General features: G+C 32.3%; 1 protein-coding gene and 1 pseudogene across 5 annotated transcripts in view; one reads left to right on the top strand and one right to left on the bottom strand.

Annotated features, from left to right (window-relative positions):
* The window catches only part of TMEM62 (transmembrane protein 62), a 51,840-nt gene that overhangs the window by 7,944 nt on the left and 22,195 nt on the right, over positions 1 to 21,701 (bottom strand). For 4 of the 5 annotated variants that reach the window (XM_074289414.1, XM_074289415.1, XM_074289418.1 and 1 more), the window contains 4 exons: positions 20,879 to 21,034; positions 19,149 to 19,308; positions 9,302 to 9,415; positions 7,880 to 7,964 (listed from right to left, as the gene is read on the bottom strand). In XM_074289414.1, the coding sequence (XP_074145515.1) occupies positions 7,880 to 7,964; positions 9,302 to 9,415; positions 19,149 to 19,308; positions 20,879 to 21,034 (515 nt within the window). The remainder of the gene's footprint in view (positions 1 to 7,879; positions 7,965 to 9,301; positions 9,416 to 19,148; positions 19,309 to 20,878; positions 21,035 to 21,701) is intronic. The other variant, XM_074289413.1, reaches the window with a different exon arrangement.
* Positions 15,221 to 15,924, top strand: LOC141556003 (PEST proteolytic signal-containing nuclear protein pseudogene; annotated as a pseudogene).

Raw genomic sequence — 21,701 nt, 5'->3', positions numbered from 1 at the left:
ATTTTTTTTATTAAGTACATTTTAATAAATTGGTTTTATTTGTTATCCAATGGTTTTTATTTTGATTGTCACAAAAATGAAGAATTCTTCCCTTTGATAAATGAGACGACTTGCTTATAAAAATATAAACATGTAAAGGCTTGACAGATTAGACTTCCTGAATAACCAGTTAACTTGCAAATATAGCAATTCGGTTCAATTAAGTAAGCATTTATTATACAGCTATCAGGTGCAAGGTACTATACTAACTCTGGAGGTAAAAGATTAAAAAACCTCCAAAACCCTTGCCCCCAAAGAGTTTACATTCTGCTAGAATTAAACAATATGTAAAGAGATAATATAAATATACATGAAATGAAGAAAATCATTCATTAAAAATCAAACTTGAACAAATGGAAAGAATGACTCAAGACACCAAGAATCAGTCAAGCAAAATCAAAAAAATGAAAAGCAAAAATTGATCTAATTAAAAGAGATAAGGGCACTATACCTTGCTGAAAGTAGCATAAATAATGAAGCAATAGTGATACAAAACATATGCACCAAATGGTTTAACATCTAAATTCCTAAAGGAGAAGTTAAGAGAGATGCAAGAAGAAATAGACAGCAAAACTATAATAGTGGGAGATCTCAACCTTGCACTTTCAGAATTAGTTAACTCAAACCACAAAATAAATAAGAAAGAAGTCAAAGAGATAAATAGAATATTAGAAAAATTAGGTATGATAGATCTTGGAGAAATCTGAATGGATCCAGAAAGGAGTACACTTTCTTCTCAGCAGTTCATGGAACCTATACAAAAACTGACCATATATTAGAACATGAAGACCTCAAATTCAAATGCAGAAAGGCAGAAAGAGTAACTGCATTCTTTTCAGATCATGATGCAATAAAAACTACATTCAACAAAAAGCTAGAGGAAAATAGACCAAAAAGTAATTGGAAACTAAATAATCTCATCCTAAAGAATGAATGGGTGAAACAGCAAATCATAGACACAATAATTTCATCCAAGAGAATGAAAATAATAAGACAACATACTAAAATCTGTGGGATGCAGCCAAAGCAATAATAAGGGGAAATTTTATATCTTTAGAGACTTACTTGAATAAAATAAAGAGAAAATCAACGAATTGGGCTTGCAACTTAAAAAGCTAGAAAAAGAGCAAATTAAAATACCCCAAATAATAACTTGAAATTCTAAAATTAAAAGGAGAAATTAATAAAATTGAAAGCAAAAAAAACTATTGAATTAATGAATGAAACTAAGACTTGGTTTTATGAAAAAACCAAAAATAGATAAACCTTCAGTAAATTTAATTAGAAAAAGGAAAGAGGAAAATCAAATTGTTAGTCTTAAAAATGAAAAGGGAGAACATTCCACTAATGAAGCAGAAATTAGAGCAATAATTAGGAATTACTTTGCCCAACTTTATGCCAATAAATTTGATAATCTAAGTGAAATGGATGACTACCTTCAAAAATATAGGCTGTCCAGATTAAAAGAGGAGGAAATAGATTGCTTAAATAGTCCCATTTTAGAAAAAGAAATAGAACAAGCTATTAATCAACTCTCTAAGAAAAAAATTCCCAGGACCAGATGGATTTACATGTGAATTCTACCAAACATTTAAAGAACAGTTAACTCCAATGTTACATAAACTATTTGAAAAAATAGGGAATGAAGGACTCTTATCAAATTCTTTTTATGGCACAGACATGGTGCTGATATGTAAATCAGGTAGGTTGAAAACAAAGAAAGAAAATTATAGACCAACCCCCCAAATGAATATTGATGCAAAAATCTTAAATAAAATATTAGCAAAAAGATTACAGAAAATCATCCCCAAGATAATACATCATGATCAAGTAGGATTTATAACAGGAATGCAGGGCTAGTTCAATATTAGGAAAACTATTAGCATAATTGACTATATCAATAACCAAATTAACAAAAACCATATGATCATCTCAATAGATGCAGAAAAAGCATTTGATAAAATCCAACATTCATTCCTATAAAAACACTTGAGAGTATAGGAATAAATGGACTTTTCCTTAAAATAGTCAGTAACATCTATTTAAAACCATCAGCAAGCATCATATGTAATGGGGATAAACTGGAACCATTGCCAATAAGATCAGGAGTGAAACAGGTTGCCCACTATCACCATTACTATTCAATATTGTATTAGAAATGCTAGTTTTGGCAATAAGAGTTGAGAAAGAGATTAAAGGAATTAGAGTAGGTAATGAGGAAACCAAATTATCACTCTTTGCAGATGATATGATGAAATACTTAGAGAAACCCAAAGATTTTACTAAAAAGCTATTAGAAATAATTGACAACTTTAGCAAAGTTGCAGGATACAAAATAAACCCACATAGGGAAAACTGGGACACTGATGCATTGTTGGTGGAGTTGTGAAAGAATCCAAGCATTCTGGAGAGCAATCTGGAATTATGCCCAAAAAGTTATCAAAATGTGCATATCCTTTGACCTACTGGTCTTATATCCCAAGGAAATACTAAAGAAGGGAAAGGGACCTGTATGTGCCAAAATGTTTATGGCAGCCCTTTTTTTTTTTTTTAATTCATTTTTCCAAATTATGCCCTCCCTCCCTCCACTCCCTCCCCCCGATGACAGGCAATCCCATACATTTTACATGTGTTACAATATAACCTAGATACAATATATGTGTGTAAATACCATTTTCTTGTTGCACATTAATTATTAGCTTCCGAAGGTATAAGTAACCTGGGTAGATAGACAGTAGTGCTAACAATTTACATTCGCTTCCCAGTGTTCCTTCTCTGGGTATAGTTATTTCTGTCCATCATTGATCAACTGGAAGTGAGTTGGATCTTCTTTATGTTGAAGATTTCTACTTCCATCAGAATACATCCTCATACAGTATTGTTGTTGAAGTGTATAGTGATCTTCTGGTTCTGCTCATTTCACTCAGCAACAGTTGATTTAAGTCTCTCCAAGCCTCTCTGTATTCCTCCTGCTGGTCATTTCTTTCAGAGCAATAATATTCCATAACCTTCATATACCACAATCTACCCAACCATTCTCCAATTGATGGACATCCATTCAACTTCCAGTTTCTAGCTACAACAAAAAGAGCTGCCACAAACATTTTGGCACATACAGGTCCCTTTCCCCTCTTTAGTATTTCTTTGGGATATAATCCCAATAACAGCAATACTGGGTCAAAGGGTATGCACAGTTTGACAACTTTTTGGGTATAGTTCCAAATTGCTCTCCAGAATGGCTGGATTCTTTCACAACTCCACCAACAATGTATCAGTGTCCCAGTTTTCCCACATCCCCTCCAACATTCATCATTATTTTTTCCTGTCATCTTAGGCAATCTGACAGGTGTGTAGTGGTATCTCAGAGTTGTCTTAATTTGCATTTCTCTGATCAGTAGTGATTTGGAACACTCTTTCATATGAGTGGAAATAGTTTCAATTTCATCATCTGAGAATTGTCTGTTCATATCCCTTGACCATTTATCAAGAGAATGGTTTGGTTTCCTATAAATCAGGGTCAGTTCTCTATATATTTTGGAAATGAGACCTTTGTCAGAACCTTTACTTTTAAAAATATTTTCCCAATTTGTTACTTCCCTTCTAATCTTGTTTGCATTAGTATTGTTTGTACAGAAACTTTTTAGTTTGATGTAATCAAAATCTATTTTGTGATCAATAATGATCTCTAATTCTCCTCTGGTCATAAATTCCTTCCTCCTCCACAGGTCTGATAGGTAGACTATTCTCTGTTCCTCTAATCTATTTATGATCTCATTCTTTAAGCCTAAATCATGGACCCATTTTGATCTTCTCTTGGTATATGGTGTTAAGTGTGGATCCATATCTAATTTCTGTATGGCAGCCCTTTTTGTAGTGGCTAGAAACTGGAAAATGAAAGGATGCCCATCAATTGGAGAATGGTTGGGTAAATTATGGTATATGAATGTTATGGAATATTATTGTTCTATAAGAAATAATCAGCAGGATGAATACAGAAAGGCTTGGAGAGACTTACATGAACTGATGCTAAGTGAAATGAACAGAACCAGGAAATCATTATACACTTCAACAATGATACTGTATGAAGATGTATTCTGATGGAAGTAGATATCTTCAACACAGAGAAGAGCTAATCCAATTCCAATTGATCAATGAAACAGAATCAGCTATACCCAGAAAAGGAACACTAGGAAATAAATGTCAACTGTGAGCATTTTTTTTTTTTGTTTTTCTCCCCAGATTATTTTTACCTTCTGAATACAATTCTTCCTTTGCAACAGCAACAACAAAATTCGGTTCTGCACATATATATTGTACCAAGCATATACTATAAGATATTTATTATGTATGGGAATGCCTGCCATCTAGGGGAGGGGGCAGAGGGAAGGAGGGGAAAAATTCAGAACAGAAGGGAGTACAAGGGATAATGTTGCAAAAAAAAATTATGCATATGTACTGTCAAAAAAAGTTATAATTATAAAATAAATTTAAAAAAATTTAAACCCACATAAAATCAGCATTCTTATATATCACTAACAAAATCCAACAGCTAGAGATACAAAGAGAAATTCTATTTAAAATAACCATTGATAGTATAAAATATTTTGGAATCTATCTGCCAAGGGAAAGTCAGGAACTATATGAGCAAAACTACAAAACATTTTCCACACAAATAAAGTCAGATTTAACCAATTGGAAAAACATTAAGTGCTCTTGGATAGGGCGAGCAAACATAACAAAGATGACAATCCTACCTAAACTAATCTATTTATTTAGTGCTATACCAATCAGACTCCCAAAAAACTATTTTAATGACCTAGGAAAAAAAACAACAAAATTAATCTGGAAGAACAAAAGGTCAAGACTTTCAAGGGAACTAATGAAGAAAAAAAAAATCAAATGAAGGTGGCTTAGCTATACCACATCTAAAACTATATTATAAAGCAGCGGTCACCAAAACCATTTGGTATTGGCTAAGATATAGACTAGTTGATCAGTGGAATAGATTATGTTCACAGGACAAAATAGTCAATAACTATAATAATCTAATGTTTGACAAATCCAAAGACCCCAGCTTTGGGGATAAAAATTCATTGTTTGACAAAAACTGCTGGGAAAACTGGAAATTAGTTTGGCAGAAACTAGGCATTGACCAACACTTAACACAATACACCAAGATAAGGTCAAAATGGGTTCATGATCTAGCAAAAAGAATAAGATTATAAATAAATTACAAGAACATAGAATAGTTTACCTCTCACACCTGAGGAAGAAGAAGGAATTTGTGACCAAAAAAGAACTAGAGATCATTACTGACCACAAAATAGGAAATTTTGATTATATCAAATTTAAAAGTGTTTGTACAAATAAAACTAATGCAGACAAGATTAGAAGGGAAGCAATAAACTGGGAAAACATTTTTACAGTCAAAAGTTCTGATAAAGGCTTCATTTCCAAAATATATAGAGAATTGACTCTATAAGAAATCAAGCCATTCTCCAATTGATAAATGGCCAAAAGATATGAACAGACAATTTTCAGATAAAAAAATGGAAACTATTTCTAGCCACATAAAAATGCTCCAAATCATTATTGATCAGACAAATGCATATTAAGACAATTCTGAGATACTGCTACACACTTCTCAGATTGGCTATGATAACAGGAAAAGATAATGATGAATGTTGGAGGGAATGTGGGAAAACTGGGACACTGATACATTGTTGGTGGAACTGTGAACAGACCCAACCATTCTCGAGAGCAATTTGGAACTATGCTCAAAAAGTTATCAAACTGTACATACCCTTTCATCCAGCAGTGTTACTACTGGGCTTATATCCCAAAGAGATCTTAAAGAAGGGAAAGGGACCTGTATGTGCCAAAATGTTTGTGGTAGCCCTTTTTGTAGTGGCTAGAAACTGGACATTAAATGGATGATTATCAAATGGAGAATGGCTGAATAAATTGTGGTGTATGAATGTTATGGAATATTATTGTTCTATAAGAAATGACTAGCAGGATGAATACAGAAAGGCTTGGAGAGACATAAATGAAATGATACTAAGTGAAATGAGCAGAACCAAGAGATCGTTGTACACTTCAACAACAGTACTATATGATGATCAATTCTGATGGACATGGGTCTCTTTAACAATGAGGGGATCCAAAATCAGTTCCAATTGATCTGTAATGAACAGAACCAGCTGTACCCAGGGAAAGAACACTGGGAAATGAGTATGGACCACAACATAACATTTCCACTCTTTCTGTTGTTTGCTTGCATTTTTGTTTTTTCTTCTCAGGTTATTTTTACCTTCTTTCTAAATCCAATCTTTTTTGTGCAGCAAGATAACTGTATAAATATGTATACATATATTGTATTTAACATATACTTTAACATATTTAACATGTACGGGCCTACCTGCCATCTAGGGGAAGGGGTGGAGGGAAGGAAGGGAAAAGTTGAAACAGAAGTTTTTGCAAGGGTCAATGTTGAAAAATTACCCATGCATATGTTTTGTATATAAAAAGCTATAATAAATAAATAGTGTATAAAAAGTATTTCAAGTGTATATGGAGCATAATAAAAATTAGGGTAAAGAATGACTTCATTTAAGAAGTAATGCTTGAGCTTTTAACAGACCAATGTATACTGAGAGGCAGAAAGTTTAGAAAGGAGAAATACTCCAAGAATAATGAAAATCCATTATGAGGATACAGAGGTGGGAGAAGGAATGTTGTTTACAGAAATTCACCAAAAAATCAGTTTGACAAGAACAGAGAATGCATGAGAAAGACTAATGTGAAATCAGTCTAGAATGATGACCTGGAACAAGATTCTAAAAGGATACTAAAAGCCACTGAAACTTTTGCAGTTGGGGAATTACATGGTTAGAAGTGTGCCTCAGAAATATCAACTTGACAGCTGACTGAAGAATAGCTTGGAGAGGAGGGACACTATGAGCAGGGAAACCAATTTTCAGACTATTACAGTAGTTCAGGTGATTTAGAAAAAGGCATGAATTAAGTTGGTGGGTATGTGAATAAACAGGAGAGGTGAAAAAAAGATATATAGGAAAAGTCAACATGCTTTGGCTATGTAACCAAGTCATTTTTCCAAAAATAGTTTACCTAAGATTTACATTAAATAATTTTAGTTAACTTGGATTTTAAAAATTGTTATGATTCTATAATCTTTAAATTGTGGCTGTATTGCCAGCAAACAAAAAAGCTAGAAAACTTTCCTCAAGGCAAAGTGTTTTAGAATAAGATAGCACTTTAAAGGAAAAAACTAAAACTCTTAAGGCTCATACCAAGATAGAATATATTATATTGTATTATTTTACAATACAGTTGGCATTCAATTTACTTATTTGTAAAGTGTTTTAGAATAAGATAGCACTTTAAAGGAAAAAACTAAAACTCTTAAGGCTCATACCAAGATAGAATATATTATATTGTATTATTTTACAATACAGTTGGCATTCAATTTACTTATTTGTAAAGTAGAGATAATAATAGCACCCACTTCATGGAAATATGTAAAGTTCTTGACAAATCCTACCATGTTATGTATTAATTTTTTTAATGATCATTTTTTCATTTAAACAGGTATTTTAAAATAAAAGTCTTCTTAGAGCCAAATTTTATAGTTTGGGGGCAGCTAGGTGATGCAGTGGATAGAGCACCAGCCCTGAATTCAGGAGGACCAGAGTTCAGAGTTCAAATCTGGTCTCAGACAGTTAACACTTCCTAGCTGTGTGACCCTGGGCAAGTCACTTAACCCCAGCCTCAGGGAAAAAAAAAATTATAGTTTTGTAAAAGAAGCAGTAAATCTTACCTTTCAGTTCTAATTTTTTGCTGTACCTGAATAGAATGAGAAGGAGTTGTGGAGTCATTACAATCAGAACAAAAATGACTCGAGCCTACAAAGAAGCATATTATTAATATTAATTACTTAAGTTCTATAAATTCAAATTGGGGCAGATAATTTTAATATTTCAAATGGAAAGAGCACCTTTTTTATAACTAAAGAAATTAGCATAGTCAGAAAAAAACAATTATGAACATCCTCCCAACACAAGAAAAATTTCAATAAGTTGTTTCAATATTAAAATTTATAATACCTCATCAATCCTTTTCAGGACTAACCCACTATAAAGTACTCTTTCCCTCCTCATAACATCTTCCCTTTAATGGTATTTTCTTCCTTAAAATATATAACTTTGATTAATCTGCTAAACTCCTCTAAATATTTAACCTGCCAGTCAACAGCATACTTAGGCTTCATGGTATATTTTTTAAATGGATTCTTTTAAATCCTTTCCTTGGAAACCTTGTTCCTCTCCCAAATCTATTTCATATCTATCATTCCTGATGCCTATTTTACCATTTTATTTTATCTGTAACTTCTTGACTTTCAATAGAGGAGAGGCATTAGAGATGGGCATGTAATGTAATATAGTCTATGCTCTGCACTATGCTACAATACAGTCTCCTGGTATAGTTTATGCTATTCAATGGTTCATTTAATTTAAATGATTCTTTATTTAAAAGCTAAAAGTAGAGAGTAAGTTTAAGGAAAAATCAATGAGGCATGTAAATAAAAAGTAACAATAAAACTTATGTAGTTAATTGATTTTCTATTGTTATTCTGTTCCCAAACAATCACAAAGCTCACAAAGTAATTCACTTTAAGTTGGATTAAGAGATTTTGGAGTTTTTGTTTTATTTTTCTTTAAATGAGATTCCTTGAAAGTAAATAATATTTATATTTGAGGTAGAGACAATATTTATGTCAACAAATATATACTTACAGATTGATAACTGATCTGGAGTCAGCACATACAACACAGAAAACTTCAATATTAAAAATCTTTCATCTAAGCCAATACCACCTAAAATTCCTAGAATTTATGACACTTAGAACCAGAAAGCATTATCATCACACTCCACATCTGTGAAGATAAATAGTCCTGCATAGTTTGTAAGGTGCTTTCACATTTATTCTATTTGACTGTCACAATTCCTTTGTGTTTTTTCCAAGCTTTCCTTGTCCATATGTCTATTTCAAATTTAAATAATTGTCAGAATATTTTATTCACTCTCATTTAAGACAAGTTTTCTTCTTTTATGTCATTTTTCCAATTTCACTGGTATAATAACTCCTTTTTTAGATACTTAAGATTAAGTTGCAAAATTCTTCATAATTATAAACAGACATACATAAAAACATACGATACATTTGACTGAATATACCTACCACAATATAGTGATCAGTTAGGAGAATGAATGATGGCATAAAATTAAATTTAGTATGAATGTTTCCTTTTATAGAAAATTTGTGCTTAACACTTTTAATCCTTCCAGTGGAATCCTAGATTAAAAAAAAAAATAGATCACCTTTCACACATTTAGCATACTTTAAAATGCACTAATATATATAAGAAATTGTCTCACATAAGCAGTAATAGTTTTCACTGAATCTTTTTAAGTTTCTTCTTTTATTCCTTTACCTTTTTTGAAACAAATTCAGTGATTCCTATATTGTGTGCTACTTAATTTCTTGCTTAAATTTTATTGTTTAAAAATTTAGTGAGAATACCTTTAAAATAGGTATGAAAATAGCTTCTGATTTAGTAAAAGAAAGGTAGTCTAAAAATCTAGAACCTACTATGTTTCCAGGAACACTGCAGGTATTCAATTAATGTTAAAAGAATGAATTGTTCATATGTGGATATACAAAGATATGAAGAGGTAAAATTCAGTTTTGAATACTACATTAAGTTTTAACTTATCAATACTTTTTGTCAAAAGGTGGGGATTCTTCCATTGTTGTTTCAAAGGGCTAATAGCCTTATTATACATGATTTCATATATCCTTGAATAAGGATATATAAACAAAGTAGACAAAAGTCTCTTTTTTGTCTCAACTTAAAAAAATTTAAAAAAAAACAGTAGTACTTTAACATCTTTTTATTTTTAAATTCTAAATTCCAAATTCTCTCTTTCTTTCTTTCTTTCTCATTCCAACCCCATTGATAAGGCAGGCTATATAATATCAGTTGTACATGTGAAATCATGTTAAATATGTTTCCATATTAGTCCTATCACAAAAAAAGCAAGAAAAACAAAGAATGTAAGAAAACCATGCTTCAATTTGCAATTAATTCATCAATTTTTTCCTCTGGCAATAGGTAGCATTTTTCATCATGACTTCTTTTGTATTATTTTAGATCAATATTATACTGTTACAATTGATACAAATACATTATTATTACTGTTTTCAACAATCTGATTCTGCTCACTTTGTTTTGCATCAATTCATAAGTCTTGCCAAGTGTTTCTCTGAAACCATCCCTCTCAAATTTCTTATAGTAAAGTAGTATTCCATCATAATCACATAGATTGATAGTGCTACATTATTATGTATGTAGTGTTGCCTAATAATCCATTCTTGATGTGAATAGGTTTTCAAAACTACTAGCCCTCCTCTCCACCTGTGTCTCTTCTTCCTCTGCACTTCATTTGTAGAACACAATTAATATTTTTATTTTTTTCTAGATATTTTGCTTTTTAAAGGCCATATCCTGCTCAACTCTGCCCCAATCTTTTTTTGAGCTACCTAATTGCTGTCTATCTTAGATAGATGGTATACATTTCCATGTAAAAAAACAATTTGTCCATGACAATTTGTTCTTTGACATTAATCTTTGATATTAGCTCTTATATGTTAAATTTTCCATTAAGTTCAGGTTTGGTTGTGACAAAATCCTGAAAATCCGCTAATTCATTGAATGTCTACTTTTTTCCATTTATTGTGGATAATTTTAGTGGATATGATATTTTCGGCCACAGGCTTATTAGTTCTTTTGATTGCTGGCATATGAGATGCCAGAATTTGTGGTCTTTTATTGTGGCTGCTGATAAAGTGTTTAAAAATTCTTACTGTAGCTCTAGCATATTTAAATTGTTTTTTTGTTTGTTTACTTGTAAAATTCTCTCTTTGATTTAGAAATTTTGAAATTTGGTGATAATATTCTTGTGTGTTTTCCACAAAGGATATCTCTGAGGTGGTGATCAATGGATTTTTCTATTTCTACTTTCTCTTCAATGTTCTATCAGTCCAACCAATTTGCTTGGATTATTTCTTGCATTATTGAGTCAAGATTATTTTTTTTAACAATTTTCAGATTATTCTTATATTTTGTCTTCTTGATTTGTTCTCTAAATCTGTTGTTTTTCTTGTGTTTCATATTCTGTTCTATTTTTTTCATTCTTTATATATTTGTCTTGTTATTTCTGGGTCTTTTATAGCTTCACTTATCCAATTCTAATTTTCAAAGAATTATTTTCTTTTCTAAGACTCTATCTCCTTTTCTAATTGGTTAATTAAAAAAAAAAAGTATTAGTGTAAGCACTTCTAATCCTGTGGTTGGGGGATGATGCTTCAAGCTTCACTTGGGCTCTCCCCTCTGACCTGGTACCATAAACCAAAAGCTCCACCCTCCCACAGGGTCCCTGCCCACTGCTGCTGCACTCACCTGGTGTACTGGTCCTTTTGACCCAGGGCTCTATCTGGGCAGCACAGCTGGGCCTGGCATTCTTAATCAGACTCTGACTTCCCTGCCAGTCCAGGAGGTATAAATTCCAAACCCAACTAGTCCCAGAGCTCCTGAAGGCCATTTCTATAGAGATAGCCTGGAGGTGTTTGTCCTACCCACTAGTTAATATTCAGATTGAGGTCTTTCTTTGGGTCTTCTTGGGTAGTTCCAGGAGTATCAGATCCCTGTTCTGCCCCCCGCCCTTGTACCTTGAGGCGCAAATTTGTTCTGTTTGTGGGGGAAATCTGGAGACCCTGAAATTTACCGACCTACTCTACCATTTTTCCAAATCCTCCTCAAGAGTTGTTTTAATTAGCACTTTTCTAATCAGTAATGATTTAGAGCATTTTTTCATATGCTATACATAGCTTTAATTTTTTCTTCTGAAAACTTGTTAATATCCCTTGACAATTTGCCAAATGAAGAATTGTTGGGGGTTTTTTTTTTTTAATAAATTTAATTTGGGTCTCCATATATCTGAGAAAAGATACTTTTATCAATTTAATTTTTTTATATTATTTCATTGTTATTGGTACCTTTCAGCAAAATAGTTTCCCTATCTCTTTTAATTAGGTGTATTTTTGCTTTTGCTTTGTCTGAAATCATGATTACTTTGTTGTTATTCATAATTGATTCAGCCATTCTCCAACTGCTCAGTTTCCAGTTCCTTACCACTACAAAAAGGGCTGTCACAAACATTTTTTGCACATATGGATCCTTTTTCCTTTTTTATGATCTCTTTGGATTGCTGGATCAAAGGGTATACACAGTTTTATTGTCCTTTGGGCAGAGTTCTGAATTGCTCTCCAGAATGGTTGGATCAGTTCACAATTCCACCAACAATGCATTAGTGTCCCAGTTTTCCCACATCCCAACCTTAATCATTATCTTTTTACTGTCACTTTAGCTGATTAGCAGTGGCGCCTAAGAGTTGACTTAATTTGCATTTCTTTAGAGAAAGTAATTTAGTCATTTGGAGCATTTTTTTTTCACATGACTTGAAATGGTTTCAATTTCCTTGTCTAAAAATTGTCTGTTCATATCCTTTAAGCATTTATCAATTGGAGGATGGCTGAACAAGCTAATTTTTAAAAGGCCTGGAAATATCTATACGAACTGATGCTGATCAAAACAAGCAGAAGCAGGAATACACTGTACATAGTAACAGCAAGATTGTGCAATGATCAACTATGAAAGACTTAATTCTTCTCAGCAGTTCAGTGATCCAAGGCAATCCCAATAAACTTTGGATAGAAAATACCATCTGCATCCACAGAAAGAACTATGGAGACTGAAATGTAAATCAACACATACTATGTTCACTTTTTTCCTTTTTTTTTCCTCTTGTGGTTTTTCCCTTTTGCTCTGATTTTTCTCTCTCAACATGATTCATAAAGAAATATTTATTTTAAAAATTAATGTACATGTATAACCAGAAAAAAAATTTTAATAAGTAAAAATTTTTAAAGATATTGAACTACCTGAATGACATGAACCAAAAAAGAGCCCAGTTATGTTTCAAGAAATTATCATCAAAGAAAACTGACCTAATATTCTTGAACCAGAGGGTGAAACAGAAATTGAAAGAATCCATCAATCATCTTCTGAAAGAGATCTCAAAATGAAAACTCTTAGAAATATTATAGCCAAATTCCAGACTTCATAAGTCAAGAAGAGAATATTACAAACAGCCAGAAAGAAACAATGCAAGTACAGTGGAGCCACAGTCAAAATAACACAAGATTTAGCAGTTTCTACATTAAATTTTAAGAGGGTTTAGAATATGATTATTCTGAAGAGCAAAGGAGTTGGGATTACAACCAAGAATCACCTACCCAGTAATACTGAGCATAATCCTTCAAGGGAAAAAATAGATAGTTAATGAAATACAGGACTTTCAAGTATTCTTGATGAAATGACCAGATCTGAATAGAAAATATGACTTTCAAATATAAGATTCAAAGGAAGCATAAAAAAATTAAACGGCATAATAGATTTAATAAGGTTAAACTGTTTACATTCTTACATGGGAAGATGATACTTGTAACTCAAGAAAACTTGCTCATTATTAGGGCAGTTATAAGTATATACAAACAGAGGGGCACAGGTATGGATTGAATATGAAGAGATAATATCTAAAACAATAAAATTCATAAGTAAAAAAAGAGGAATTCACTGGGAAAAGGGGGAGGCATAAAATGGGGTAAATTATCTCACTTAAAAAGCAAGAAGAAACTTCTAAAGCAGAAGGGAAATTGGGGAAGATCTGAAGAGGAGTGAATGATCCTTATTTCATTCATCAGAATTGGCTCAAAGAAAGAATAACATAAATGTGTGATAGAAGGGAAGGCAGATTGGGAGAGGCAGTAATCAGAAACAAAACACTTTTGAGGAGGAATAGGGTAAAAGAGAGAGAGGAAAAGGAAAGAGAGGGAGAGAGAGAAATGAAGAATAAGATAGAAATACATTCAGCAATCACAACTGAAAAAAAATTTGAAGCAACTTTATCTGATATAGGCAAGTATTTCTTATTTCTTAAGTATGTAGAGAACTGAATCAAAGTTATACAAATGGGAGTCATTTCCTAATTGATAAATGAAGAAGAGATATCAACAGTTTTTAAATGAATAAAAGCTATCTCTAGCTTTATGACAAAGTGTTCTGAATTGTTAATGATTGAAAGAATGCAAAATGAAACAATTAGGAGGTACTACTTTATATGTATTAGACTGGCTAATAGGACAGAAAAAGAATGACAAATGTTGGAGGGGATTGGGGAAAATGAGACATTAATGCATTGTTGGTGAAGTTATGAACTGATAATCATTCTTGAGAATAATATGGAACTATGTCTAAAGGGCTATGAAATCATACTGACCTAGCAATGGCACTACTAGGTATATATAAGAAAGGATGAGCAGGATGCTCTCAGATATACCTGGAAAAACTGCTTGAACTAATGCAAAATGAAATGTACTGTGTATAAAGAAACAGCAATATTGTAAGATGATCAGCTATTAATGACTTAGCTATTTCTTTCTTTTCTTTCTTTCTTTTTTTTTCTTTTTTTTTTTTTTTTTTGCTGAGGCAATTGGGGTTAAGTGACTTGCCCAGGATCACATAGCTAGGAAGTATTAAGTGTCTGAAGCAAGATTTGAAGTCAGGTCCTCCTGAGTTCAGTGCTGGTGCTGTGCTCTGTCCACTGTGCCACTTAACTGCCCCCGACTTAGCTATTTCAATACAATGATACAAGACAATTCTGAAGGATTTAACGATGAAAAATGCTATCCATCCCCAGAGAAAGAACTGATGGTGTCTTAATATAGATTAATTAAGCATTATTTTTCTTAAAAATTTTTGGTCTATTTTCTTTCATAAAATGACTAATATGGAAATGTTTTATATGACCATACATGTAAAACTATAGTAAACTTCTCTTCTCCTCAATGATGGACATGGGGAAGGCAGAAGGGAGCAAAGTTAGAACTCAAAGTTTAAAAAATAAGTGTTAAAAATTATTTTTATGTGCAATTAAGGAAATAAATACTAAATAAAAAAATTTTAAGTTCAGTTGCTTAGCCTACACTTCACTTTTATAAATGGACAATGGCTAAAAAGTAAGTTTATTTCAAAGAGTTTTTGAAGAAATCAAACTTGGGGGGAGGAAGCCATGGGGAAAATGGCAGACAGAAAAGCGGGAGAGGAGAAGCTGGAGAAGCTGCAGTGAGCAGGAAGTGCCGGAAGACCTGAAGAAGAGGCAGAAAAACCTGTGAAAACTTAGACTGTTTCTTCCAATAATGGAGGGGAAAATTTAAGTTGCAGCACAGAGAAGCGATCAGCTGAAGAAGCCAAAGACTTCTCATCCAAGCCTGTGCCTACAAAGATAGCCAAGTTTGGGTTTGCCATAGGCAGTCAGATGGCAAAAAAAGCACCAGTCTTATCCATCAAACTTGGAGCAAGTAAGCCTAAATAAAGAAACTGTTCCAACTCTTGCCCCCAAAACCCTTTCAGTAGTAGCAGTTTTCAGTGAAGATGATGATAGTGAACCAGAGGAAATGCCTCTAGAAGCAAAGATGCAGATGAAGAATATTGGAAAGGATACACCAAGATCAACTGGACCAAACTCCTTCAATAAAGGAAAACATGGATTTCCTGATAACCAGAAGTCGTGCGAACGAAATAGAAAATCTCACCTTGGAAATGTCCATGACCAAGATGATGATTAAATGATGTGTTTCAAGATTGAGGTATGGGGTGGGTATGATGTTAAAAGGAACAGTTTCCTTTTTTTTTTTTTTTTTTTTTTTTTTTTTTTTTAAAGAATGATATACTACCTTTGGAGCCACTTTTTAAAAAATTGAGTGGCATACTAATAAATGAAAGTTTGAAATTAGAGGTAATTTATGTTTTATACATAGATTTCAAGACATTAGCTAATTTTGTAGTTCATGTAATTCAAAAGGTTACGGATAATAAAGAAATCAGAAATGGTACCTTTTTAAGAATTGCTTATTTTTTTAGTCACAACTATTAGCATATTAAGGGAAGCAAAAGTTTACTGTCTCTTTGACTGTTCAAATTGAAAACAACTACTAAACTCTATCTTTACCTAAACTATCTGGCTCCCAAGAACAGCCTTACAGAGAAGGAGTGTTGTACTGGGAGGGAAGTGTTATTGGAACGTTGATTTGAAAATAATAATTTAGACAAAATAGAAATGTGAAAGCTTTTTTTTCAATGGACATTTTTTTTAGTCATGAACTAGGCATTTCTAACAGCAGCTACAGAAGCTATAACAAGAAAAACCATAATTACTCTTTTGAAATTTTATGTAAAGTATTTAATATATGACGTGACCTGATTCAGCTTAATAGGGCTTGTCCTAACTTCATTGGTTTTCAAAGGACAAACATTTACTGTGCAAGTAAATCAGTATTTTAAATGTGTTTCTTTGAGTTATTGGTATTCACAAGCTCCTGTAAGCATGTCCACCAGAACTTGAGATAAATATAAGGAAGCTGTTTCTTTTAAAAAGTAAGCCACCACCAAAAATGTGATTAAAATATGTACATTTCTTAAATGCATTTGGCCTTTTTAATTTTAAAAGAAATGACATACCAAAAATTCATTAACATTGTATAAAGATGGTGAAGGTGCACTTTCTGTATTGTCAGAGCATTTAAATTACCAATTTAGTGAAAACTAATTTGAATTTAAGCAACGTTAATTTTCTCATTACTAGGCTGGTATACAACATGCTCATTTATAAGCCTATTTCTTTATAGACCATTGGCCTATTTCAGGTACTGAAAATACAAAAGAGTGCATCTTTAAAATTATTTTATGAAAAATTTGACCACTTATACTTTGAGTCTGTAAGTTCTGAGAGGTTTCTTTTGTATTTTTGTATCGTATATGTAATCTTAAGTTTCTTTGAACTATAATGCTGTTGGAACACCTGTTTTAGTATCTTTAAAAGCTTTGTCATAAAAAATGCATAATGTTTTCTTGAAAATTCCTTCAATGTTGAATTTCAAGGCAGCTTTAGACTATTCTATTGGTGGTAACTGCCAGTTAAGCTCTTAGAATAGGTAATCGTTCCAGAGGAGCTGCCTTGTATTGTATATTCCTAATACTTTTGTCCAGTTGCATTTATATTTAGAATATGCCCCACATAAAACAATGAAAATGTACATAGAACTATTAGTTCTTCCTTACTTGACTTAACCATATCAAAATTCATAAATTTATCTTTAGACACTCTAATGTAAGCAAACTTTCCATTTTTTCCTTTTTATTGTTATGTTTAAAGTAAGGATTCTTCCTCTTCTGAATGTTTTCTTGAGCCAAATGAAATAATAGCTTAAGGTCAAGACAGAGAGCGTGATGACTGAGATGAATGTCTTTACTAAAATACCAATAAATTTGTGAAACTCAAAAAAAAAAAAAAAAAAAAAGAAAAGAAATCAAACTTGTAGAAGAATGCCATATATATTCAGCTCAATGACCCATGCTATCTGAAGCTACAGCTATTGCAACAAAATAAAAACAAAAAATATATATTATGTTGAATGTGACTCCTATGAGACAAAGCTCTTTTATTCTCAGTATGTTCTGAGAAAACAAGAAAAAAAATACTATCTATCATAAAGATGTGCATTAAAAAGTGTTTCAAATAGCTGAAGAGCAAAGTAGTAGGACTTTTTATTTAATTATGAAATTTTTATCCAAACAGTCCTTTCCTAATGATGCCAGATAACTGAGGCCTATTGTATTATATTCTGGGTACACTATAGATTTTTTTGGTGGTATCTATCATTTACAGAACTGTTTTTATAAGAAAATGTGTTTTGAGTTTCAGATGGCCACCTTAAAAACAAAGTTTATGAACTCATTTACAAATCAGAGATTGCCTATAATTGAATCCTTTAAATGGTTGCTAACTTCTAGAGTCTACTAATTCAAAATTATTACTAACAGTCACCCAAAAGGTATATAGGAAAAAGATGTTATTAGAACTGTTCATCAGTGATATAATAACCACGATCTGGAAAAACACTTCTAAAAGAAAAAGAATTGTAACCAGTAATTTTCCAAGAAAATTCTTTTCTTATTTTTTTCTATCTCTTTTATTTGCTCTTTTCCAACACATCCCCTATCCCATATGTCTATTCCTTTCTAGTTTAGATTGTAAAAAGATGAGAAAGGTATCTTTAGATTACAAAAAATTTCCACAAAGCAAAATCTTCTCTGATTTCCTCTTTTTTTCTCCCAGTATTTAGAGCTGACTAAAGTTTTTTTGTGCGTGTGCCATAGAAGCCTCTTCTTAGAATGTTTTAAAATGCAAAAAAAAATGCATAGGGTTATAAAGAAATACTATTGCACTGAAATATAATTTTCAAAATATTTTAAAAAACAAGTTAGACAAGGATGTAAGACAATTCCAAAAGATCCATTAAAAAAATGCTATTCACCTCCAGAAAGAGCACTAATGAATTCTGAGTACTGAATGAAATATACTTCTTTCACTTTATTTTTCTTAGGGGAGGGGAAGAGAAAAAAAGGGGTGTGTTTTCTTTTGCAATATGACTAACATAGAAATTATCTTTTGCATAACTTCACATATGTAATCATTATTTTATTGCTTGCTTTTTCAAAGAGTAGGGGAAGAAAGAGGAGGAAAAGAATTTATAATTCAAGATTTTTGAAAATGAATGTTAAATTTTCATTCTTGTAATTAGGAATTATGTAATAAAGGAAGTAAAAATATATTTTAAAAAGCCCTACAAAATACAAGTTCATGGACGCCCAAGTTAAGCCTCTAGTTTTTTCTGTGTGTTTCTCTTCAAGACAAAATGAACGTGATATACAAAAAGACTGATAATAAAATAATTTTTCTCCCTTTAATGAGAAAATTTCCAAAGTATACTTAAAAGTAGATTCAATCCAAACTACTAGCTTAAGCATTTGTTTATGGTGCAAATTAAGAAAAAACAAAGACCTTACCTGAACATTTACTTCTATCATACTGGACTCTTCACTATAGTTTCTAGGATTCCACTTCAATATGAAAATAGGACCAGAAAGGTGAACAGCATTCCCCAAATAAACACCATTAATCTTAACTGAGACAGTGGTAATGGAGGATGGTGAGAAGGCCAAGATTCTAAAATGAGAATATGCATAAATATATAATTTTTTAAACTTAGGTTTCTTTTTATTAGAAAAGATATACATTGAAAAGGCACAGTTGAGAAAACTAGTTTTATTTTTCTGTTTTCTAAGAAAAATAGATTTGGTTTACTTTGGACAAAGTTGAATTGCTTAAGAAAGCTGGATGAAATAAATGCTACTGGGGGCCTTGAAGATGAAAACTAACTTTTGAGGTTCTTTCTAGCTCAATGTCTATGATCCTATAATTCAAATGTTGAGTTGCCTCTAAAATTAGGTGGGTGGTCAAAGGAGAGGAAATGGAGTCAAGATCTAAGTTCAACTCTTCAGCCTCAGACACTATGTGACCAGGGGCAAGTCACTTAATCTTGTCTGCCTCAGTGCCCTCATCTATAAAATGAGCAACTGAAACTAAAGAACAAAAACAGCAGCAAAGTAAAGGAAGAATGATCCTGACAAGTTTTATCCTAAAGAGGAGCTGGTTCTTTTAATCATCTTTTGAAGCTTTTAGCACACAGCTAAGCTATCATACTTTTGATAACATATTGTAAATTGATTTGCCATTGGAAGGTTCATGGTCCAAAGAAAAAAGAATGGACTTACCAAAGAAGTTACTTCACTAACTGGGACCTCAATGTAACCTCAATGACTCTAGTGACTATTTTATCTTTACGTTTCATGTAACTATTTTATACCACCAAGCAGGTCAAAAAGGTCTCATATGTGCCAAAATATGCATAGCAACACCTTTTTGGTAGCAAAATTGTAAACAAAATAGGTGCCTGATTGGATAACAATTGGGAAAAAATAGGTCTATAACTAAAATATTTCACTGTAACAAATGGAAACTAAGAGACTTACATGAGGGGGGCAGCTAGGTGGCGCAGTGGATAGAGCACCAGCCTTGAATTCAGGAGGACCCGAGTTCAAATGTGGTCTCAGACACTTAACACTTCCTAGCTGTGTGACCCTGGGCAAGTCACTTTAACCCCAGCCTCAAAAAAAAAAAAAAAAAAAAAAAAAGACTTACATGAGAAAATTTGAATGAACTAATGCAAAATCAAAGAGAACAGAATCAGAACAAGATACACTATGACTACAAATGATATGAATGAAAGGTACACTAAAACTACTCAACCCTGAGCAATTGGCCCTGAAGGAGGTGTCAAAGTACTTCTCTGCCCTAAGTAGAGAAATAAGGATTATAATTGGTTTTGCTTTGTTACATGGGAAAGAACTCATCTGGACAGGAATGGAGTGGATTAAAACAACTGTAACACAAAAAATAAAAGTGTCTGAAGGAAAAACAAAATTTTAAAGGTCTTTGACTTACAAGGTTTTCAGAGTTTGAATTTGTCTCTACATAACAATTCATTGTCTCTCTTCTAACTGTGTTTCCTTCCCCTCATATAGGGGAAGCCTCATATAGTACAAAAGTAATGTTATTCATGTTGCCTAGGAAAAAAAATCAACCTTGGAAAATAAAGTATTCATGAGGAAGTTCATTCCCAATGGCTTATTACTTTAAATACTAATCTGAAAAGAAATTCAAGATTTTTCTGTACCTGATGTGTGTAGAGTAGTAAAGTTTCTCTAACGGTTCATGGATAGAGCTGCTATAGAGAAATGATTTGGGGTTTGTGATAAGAACCACTGGCCATTCACCAAAAATCAAATCTGTAAAGCTAAAGAGGTCATGGTCAAAAGCAAAGATCCGGTACCTGAAAGCCAAAGGTTAAAAAGGCCATTTAGTTATATGAGATTAATGATAGAGAATTTTTATAATGAGCAAAGGTTAAAAATAATTCACAACATCAAGATTTTGAAATGAATGTCATTTTTTCTTTCTTTCCTTCTTACCTAATTCTAAATCCTCATACTTCATTTGGTCTGGACCAAGACTGTTAATTTCTTTTAACTTAAACTACTATGAACCAGTTGCTACTTTAAAAGCTATCTGAAATCACTAGAAAGTAAAAGAATAGTACTACAACAGTCAGTTTCCCAGAAATTACTTCAGTGGAAACACTACCAGATTAACATCTCTAGAGTTTATTAGTCTCAATCCCGTCACCAGCAATGTGACTTTGGATCAACCATGGAAACTCTCTGGCCTATTTTTCTCTATATAAAATCAAGGGATGACCCCTAGATGACTTCTAAGTTCTTTCTATGTCTGAAATTTTAGGAATCTGTTAAAGTTTAAGCTCTCACTGATGCTATTGAATATTTTAAACCATTTGCCTGATTTAAAGTCGAAGCACATACATTTAAATAAATTCAACTTAAAACTTTAAAAAATGATATGTACATGGTGAAAATAATCTACATGTCTTTAATATTGTAAAATGTCTCAACATTTATGGTGTTTAATTTAATAGAATATTT

This window comes from Sminthopsis crassicaudata, chromosome 2, assembly GCF_048593235.1.
Source record: "Sminthopsis crassicaudata isolate SCR6 chromosome 2, ASM4859323v1, whole genome shotgun sequence".
NCBI lineage: Eukaryota > Metazoa > Chordata > Mammalia > Dasyuromorphia > Dasyuridae > Sminthopsis > Sminthopsis crassicaudata.
This window is presented reverse-complemented; position numbering and strand designations above follow the sequence as displayed.